At 38.7% G+C, this 8,275-nt stretch overlaps 1 protein-coding gene across 14 annotated transcripts in view; it reads right to left on the bottom strand.

Annotated features, from left to right (window-relative positions):
- Positions 1-2,646: 2,646 nt before the first annotated feature.
- Positions 2,647-8,275, bottom strand: part of LOC111870569 (delta-sarcoglycan) — a 451,374-nt gene continuing 445,745 nt past the window's right edge. For all 14 annotated transcript variants that reach the window (XM_023862958.2, XM_023862967.2, XM_023862957.2 and 11 more), the window contains 2 exons: positions 5,887-6,010; positions 2,647-3,523 (listed from right to left, as the gene is read on the bottom strand). In XM_023862958.2, the coding sequence (XP_023718726.1) occupies positions 3,326-3,523; positions 5,887-6,010 (322 nt within the window). In that variant the 3' untranslated portion in view covers positions 2,647-3,325. The remainder of the gene's footprint in view (positions 3,524-5,886; positions 6,011-8,275) is intronic.

The following is an 8,275-nucleotide window of genomic DNA, read 5'->3' as shown; positions in this document are numbered from 1 at the left end:
GACGGCAGTAGCTGTTCCTTCAGGGTTGCCCTTCGATGGTAGAAAGTCTATGGCACTACTTCCCACTAAGGTTTCACACAGTCACTACTTACACAGCGCATATATTCACACTATGATGAATAATATGTAGAGTTAATTCACAAGGGACGGGGTTTAGTGATCACTGTTCTCACGAGGGGGAGAATTCACTATGTTCGGAGTTCGGGAGAGATTGAATTGCGCGGATGCAGGGTGCCGGGACGTGCTCAGGAAAATAACATTCAGCTTTCACGAGATAAAGGAACTGTTTGTACCGTGTTCACAAGGAGCAGAGTGTTCTCAAGGGATGAACTAAACCAGGCACTGTTTTCACAGCAAGACATTACAAGTGCATGCCGTATTGGGTACTGCGCGTGTACAGTGTGCACTAGGGACTGGAAAGGACCGACTCTCAGGCCACTGCAGGTATGAAATATGGAGAAGCTAGAAACACGGAGAAGTTACCTCGGACTGAACAAGGTCAAAGAGAAATTTCTATGGGCTCACAAGGCAAGGGAAGAATCTTCAGTGCATTCACAGAACACAAGGAGAAGCTATAATGTGTACACGAGCGAAAGGAGGGATCTACAATGTGTTCACAAAATACAAGCAGAAGCTTCAGCGCGTCCACAAGAGACAGGGAGAAGCTATAATACGTTCACCTGAGCCAAGGAAGATTCCCTGTGTTCACATGAGACAGGGGAAGCTATGATGTGAACTGAGCCTGGGAAAATCTACATTGTGTTCACACAACAAAGGCAGGAGTGAAAATACTATGTTCAGAAGGGACAAGGATGAGCTGCAACGTTCTATAAAAATGCAGTCTCTTTGTGGTTATTTGTAAGTCATGAAATAAACAGTAACACAAACTTACATTAGGAAAACCATCTTGTTTTTTTTTTATTTCTTACTATACCGTAACTATAGACGGTGTTCAACGGGTGACGTGCATGTGTCAAGCAAGTACACATAGAATGTAAGAACAAATTTGGTACACTGTGAATATGTATAAAAATCTGGATAAAATGATAATGAAATGGGTCGGATCATACTAAATTTTTCTAACACATGAGCAATAAATATAATTTCTCCAGCGTAAGGGGTTATATATTTACCGTTTATTTCGAAATTTTATGTGTAACTTGAAGCTTGGCATACTTATATTACAATTTTAGTTTCCGTGCATAGCCTTGCCGATTAAACCAGGTTAATTATTAATTTCAGTTTTATGTTACTTTGTTTTTTAATAGGGTATTTGGAACAATCTTTCTGGTGCATTCTGGTGGTGAGTAGCCGAAGATGAATGATGCAGTGAAATGTTTGTCTTTGAAGATAAGGGCAGATATCTTGACCTAGTACAATGTAGGTTCTTGAAGACTCGTTGATGTAGTAAAATGCCTGCTCTTGAAGGCAGGACATACATGCTGAAGGCAACGATATATACCACGTATATCAGTCCCTTCAACACAACAATCCTGCCTTCAAGAATAGAAGTTTCACATCAATCAGTCTTCAAGGACGTACACTGTACTACGACAATGTCTTCAAAGACAAACATTTAACTACGTCAGTCAATTCCGGCTACTCACCACCGAAAAGAGCCGTAAATATTGTTCCATATATACAAAACAGACACCAACAGATGTAAATTAAAATTTATAATTTAACCTGAATTAACAAAGAAATCATTACACAGAATATGAAAGTATGATATAAGAATGGTAAGTTCCAAGATACGTATAACAATTTGAAACAAAGAGTAAACATGTAACTAGGTTCGAAAACATTTACTTTTTAACAAATGCTATAATTTTTATACTCACGTCCTTGTAAAATGAAGTCGATTCCAATCTTACTCAAGGTAAAGGTAAAGCTATCCCTGTAACAGGTCGTGAAAGCCCGTAGGTTTGTGAGACGTCGAGGCTCTCACATTTTCTGTAGACAATCGGCTCACAGATGGCAGTAAGGTTGTCAGCCTTACGCGCCGGCTGCCCTTCACCCCCCAGGAAGATTTCTGGCACTAATTTCTGTTAGAGGCAGGTTCGACATCAGGGCCATAATGCGGCTGGAAGGATCAGTTAAACTAAAAAAATTCCACCACATCGGGACTCAAATCCGCGACCTTCCGTTACATAACGCCTCAACCAACTATGCTACCTCGCGCCCCAGACCCAATTCATGACTAACATTTTATCTACTTTTTTTATTTGTTTCATTTTGGTCCGTCACACTAACAGTTACAATTATAAAAGACAAGTCCGTCCAATGTGACTATTTCAATTATCTCACTTGATGATTCACTAGCCTGACATGTTTCGATCCATTTGGATCATCTGCAGAGGCACCAAACACTTTTTTGAAACCACTATCACAACAGTTGTCAATCAAATACACATGTAATGTCCAAGTACACAATGTTCCATCTATCAGTCACAGCAGCCTTTCTGTTACAGTTTTTAAAACTTTAAAACAACTTTAAATATTTCTATAACCAGAAAGGCTGCTGTGACTGATAGATGGAACATTGTGTACTTGGACATTACATGTGTATTTGATTGACAACTGTTGTGATAGTGGTTTCAAAAAAGTGTTTGGTGCCTCTGCAGATGATCCAAATGGATCGAAACATGTCAGGCTAGTGAATCATCAAGTGAGAAAACTGAAATAGTCACATTGGACGGACTTGTATTTTATAACTTTACCTACACTTCTACACATCTTCACATTTCAACAGATACATACTTGTCTATACATATTTGTCTGATTTGTCTACGACGCCTGATGATGACCGTTTACGGTCGAAATATGCAAAAATAAATCAAAACAGTAAGGTTTTTATATTGTAAGGCTGTGCGACGGTTTATTTTATGACACAGATGAGCTGCAATGCGTTCGTAAGTGTCAGGAAGAAACGGCCACGCATTCATAAAGGAAAGGGAGAAGCTGAAATGCGTTCAATAAAGACAGGGAGACAATGAATTGCGTGTATTCACAAGGGACTTCGAGACTCTGCATTGCGGTCGCACGAGGCAAGAAGTTTCTCTAGACTGTCAAGATGTAAGTTCAGAAGGATCAATGCGGTACAGAAGAACTGAAGAATTTTCGAGAGGGATAGGCAGGAGTTGCAGTGTAACCAAAACGAATTGGAACAGAGTATCACTACGTTCAGAAACACGCGTACCAGTTGTACCGTGTTCACAAGGGACGGGCACTGTTGTCACAACTTCGGGCAGGAAGAGGCTCACAAGGAACAATGAAATTCAGCACTGTACCCCTGAAAATGCTACAAGTAGTTCACATAGTCTCATCACCGACACACACTGCTGTCGTTGTCAGCAGCACACAGCCCTTCGGGAGGCGCCAGGAATAGCTTCCCATTGCTGCATACACACAGCTGATAGATCTCGTGCCGTGTGGGGTGGAGCCCCCTGGAGGGCGGTGGTTGAGGCGTAGGGGTAGCAGTTTTCAAACCTGACAGGTACACATTGGCCGAATCTAGTCGTACCTGAAATACAGATCTGCTGAATGGAAAGGTGTACTCCTAGACATATAGTTTTCATAATTAGACCTAAGCTTCATTCATTGAAGGCACAGAATGGGTAAACTTCGTTGAAACTACACTGCACTGAGACATACATAGATCTACATTACTTTTTCCTGTACAGGATGACCTGATTCAGTGACATTAGTGTAAGACTCCATGTGATCTGCAAACGCGTATAAATAAGACTTATTTTCTTAGCTCTACAAAATCATGTTTCTGCGTGGTTATTTCTCTGTGGTAAACTCGGTTATTGTGATCTGTTGTATATATATATATAAAGTAAAATCACATTGTAACAATTAATGAAATGAATTTTAAATGTGCAAGTCAGATAGTAAATTGCTAATACATCTTACATTAGCTATATAATATAAACTTTTATTATCATACTTATTATCATTGAATTGTTTATGAAATAAGCATACACTTAGTGGGTTTCACTTCAGAATTTTGGAGATTTATGTAGATTAATTAAAAGAAATGGAGGGCACGTGGTTATCAACAGGGTCTTACATTAATTCTGGGCGTAAAATTATAATGTCCGAATGTAACAGAGTTAAAATTTTTTCCCATAATTCAGCAATTTTTTTGTTTCACTGAAATGAATCAAGAGCAATAAGCAGGTCTCAGAACAAAGCGAGTATTGGTGGAACGGCGGCGTAAATAAGATTTACCTGTATTTTGTTATTAAATGCCCGCCATATGTGGAAATGTTTAAAACAGAAATTGTATAATTTAATGAAAACTGTTTTTTTTCAGGTATTTGTTCTTTTGTAGGAATATTCGCTTTTATTAAATTTTATGAATTTAGAATTGAGCTACAAGTAGGAGCTATGATAGATGTACGAACCAAAATTAAATTCTATTGATATCTGATTAACCGATATCAATTATCATTGAAATCCTAAACCGGTACTTACTGCAGTTGATGAAATATGGGGACGGAAGGATAGATGGATCTGACCTCCCAATTATACGTTAATTGCACGCAATCCATTTATAAACACACAAGCTTTCCTTTTAATGGCTCAGTATGGTTTCATAACTTAGATCTAAGAAAAGCTGATGGGTCTCTGTAGCCTTCCTTCTGATATTAACAATAAAGAAAAGACTAAAAAAGAGTTTCTTTGCTATTTTAATACCTATTTATTCTTAACTTTCGTTTATTGTAAACATAAATCTATCGTTGCAAACCTAATCGCACTACAGAATAGTCACATAAAAGTAAAATAGGTTTCCTTGGTTTTTTTTTAATATTCGTGACACTAAAAATATTTAAAATAAAAGTTGTAGATCTAAATGAAGTGCAATTATATTTTATATCAAGCATTTTTTAACAGAGAGCCACATATAATAAATTTATTAAACAAACCCTGTGCTTCGTCTAAAATGGGATTATATACATGTAACAGGTATTCACCACAGTTAAATTTATCTGTCACTTTTTAGAGTATATTCTAAAAATAAATTTCATCGAATTCTGTCGCGTACTTTCAGTTCTGAAACCTGAAAATTTAGACATACACTACCTACATATTACATGTTAATTTTTTGAAAGTTGTGAAAATAACTTGCAACGAAATATTATAGAGCCGCTGGCAAGTTGTGTTGGTCATGTTGGATGAAACCAGTGTCAGACTGTGTCAATGCTTCCAGCCCAAACCCGTCACGACCAATATCTGATTCTGCGTGGAAACTACACTCACGTCAGTTGTTTCAAATTGAACACTAACTACCATAATCAATTTAAATATATAAACAATATCATGATCACCTACTACCAGTGAGAAAATACTTTTTGCCACACGAAATCCATTTGCATTCTCACAGTATTGTTTCGATAAGAACTTGCTCTACCTTCTCATTGCTATGCACCCTCTGCGCAGACGCAGCTGAGGCATTACACAAATTTATATTTTTTTACGACTACACACTATCTTTCTTCGGCAGGCCTATGAGTTCATCTGATTTCTCTGTCAAATGAAAACCCAAAGTAAATGTTTCCATACTGAATTTTGAAACAAACTAAAACAATTTATTTACTTTTCACAGTAACTTATAATTTTCATTGAATAAAACTAACAGTTATTAGAAATTTATACAACTTGTTCTCACAACGGCGGTTATGAAGAATTTAGCTACTGGTATATAACACGTTCCAGAGGAACATGTCGCCTAAGAATAAGCCGAGCAAAAAGCAGGCATGAAGCAATTTGCTTCCTAACTGCTGTTGAAGTTCTGTTCAAGTCAGAAAAGTGTATTGTTTCTAAACGATATTTCTCGTTTACTGACTTCTAGGGTTTGAATGTTCTCAACATACTTACCGCTCCGGCAACGGACTGAAGTTTGAGATCCGTCAAGCATGAAGCGCTGATGTCCCCGGCACGGGATTCCATGAGGACCCCCAGTGGGGCGCGCACTTCTAGTGACCGGGTGGGCGACTCTAACCTACACCAACAGACACAGGCATTCTGTAGGATGCGGGAGGAGCAACAGTGGTCACTGCAATCTAGCTGGTTAGCACAGAGGTAAGACTTAAGAATTACTAGGTAGATTACTGATTTTAGGCTTAACAGTCGATTCTATTTCAATTCCTGAGCGTTTACGCAGCGTGAATGTAGGCAGTGTTGCCGAGATTTCAGAGATACATGCTGCCCACACGTTTAAGGGCAACGAGATTCTGCGCATATGAAGGTTCATGTTTCGAAAGAACTACGAGGGCGGGGAGTACAGTGGGACTGGTGTCCCGTCTACACCTACAAGAATAGTGGACAGGAAAAGTTATGATAGGAGAGAAAGAGTGCTTTCTAAGGACCAAAGAGTGCACCAAAAAGCAGTCAGTGACTGCTGTAACGTTAAGTACACTCCGAAATATTGGCAACACTGTCCACACCACGAACATCCAAGGGCTCAATTAAAATCGCTGTGCACATATTCGATTCTAATAAACGTGTGCATTCTTAACTTATTAACAACGTTATTTAATATCTACAAGCCATAGAGCCTAGGGCCTAACTGTATGGGAAATGACAAAGAATTGTGAGCAAGTAAGGATCTTGAAGGAGTCCATCCTGGTCTAAATGAGATATCATCCAGGCAAGCCACTATGGAAGGTCATTCTTTGTGACATGATAGTTTTATGAATACCGCAGGGATGGAGACAACAAGAAAGAATCTTGGTTTCCAAACTTGTTCTTCTTATCCTCCTTTTATCTTCATCATTTCAATGTCCCGATCGTCACAGTGGAGAGTTCGAGGCCTGAAAGGGTTACATCAGCATTGGCTGCGGAATGTAAGGAAAATCAGCAAGAACCTCAGGACCGCCTGACCTGGATTAATTCCGGCTTAGAAACAGATTATCCTGGGTGAGGTTTCCTTATTTTTCTCCTTCCCTCTAGGCGAGTGAAAGGACAATACCGTGATACAAGTTAAAACATACAAAAAAGAAACATGTATTCATACATACATATATACCTATTTAAATATCTTTATTTGAACTGTGATACAAAAATTACTGAAAAATGTTCTAGACGTGTGTTACCTTTGCAGGTAAAAATGCCCACATTTGACTCTGTATAAACTATTCAGTTGGCTCAGTGTCGTTAAATGACCAAGATGCATTCAAACCAACAAATTTGTGTATATTATGAATGTTTCAGCAAAAGTTAACATGATCGTGTATTTGAGCTGGGTGAATTTTTAATTCACGTATTATGGTTAAGACAGTGATGTTCAGTAAGGGAGAGCCTACTTTTCTAAGCAAGTCACATTTCTGAGTTTCAACAAGTCACTATGAATATTTGAAGTAAAGCTCTTAACGAGACATCATGAGTGGGCAACTACTTTTATAATGGAATGGGGGCATATTTCGATGTGACCGTGGCCTATAGAGCGTCGCGAGAAATACGCTGTACTTAAAACAGCTTTAGACTTAAGTGCTTGTCAGTTATTCTTACTGACTGACCATGCTTTGTAGATGTACCAAACTATATAAAAACATAGATATATTGGGTTTTCGGAGTTTATCCGTCGTCTTGGTTTTAAGATAACTAAGAAAAACACGACGTTTCGGAAACTGGATCTGTTTCCGTCCTCAGGTGAGGAAAAACACCTATTATATTGGGCCCCTTAGACTCACTGGACCTTTCTAAGGGACCCAACAGAATAGGTGTTTTCCTTCACCTGTAGACGGAAACAGATGCAGTTTCCGAAACGTCGTGTTTTTCTTAGTTATCTTAAAACCAGGACGATGGATAAAGTTTGAAAACCCAATATCTCTATGTGTTATACACCATCGTCAGAATCCTATAGTAACTACTTATATCAAAAACATATTATTAGAAAAAATCTGAGACCGTAAATTAAGCTATGATTGGTGTTCTCGTGGTTTTGAAAGATTCTAACACGAATTATAGGTGAATCCGCCCCACTTTCTCATACCAGCTTGTAGGCAGGCATTCAGTATTGGTAAATGAAAAACAGTAGGCTGCAATACGTGTACTAGGGACTCGAAAGTTCCGTCAAAATCTTGGCTTTTATTCTTCTAATCTGTACAGTGAAAAAGCGACACCGTATTAACTGGCCGGGCTGAATAAGTTCGCGTTTCAACTCTTAACTAGGCAGAGATGAGGGGTCAGCTTACCGTCCGGGCACTCTTCACAGAGAAACAGTCCTCTGTATAAAAGACGTCGTAGGTTCCAGCATCGTTGTTTT

This window comes from Cryptotermes secundus, unplaced genomic scaffold, assembly GCF_002891405.2.
Source record: "Cryptotermes secundus unplaced genomic scaffold, Csec_1.0 scaffold117, whole genome shotgun sequence".
Classification (NCBI taxonomy): Eukaryota; Metazoa; Arthropoda; class Insecta; order Blattodea; family Kalotermitidae; genus Cryptotermes; species Cryptotermes secundus.
This window is presented reverse-complemented; position numbering and strand designations above follow the sequence as displayed.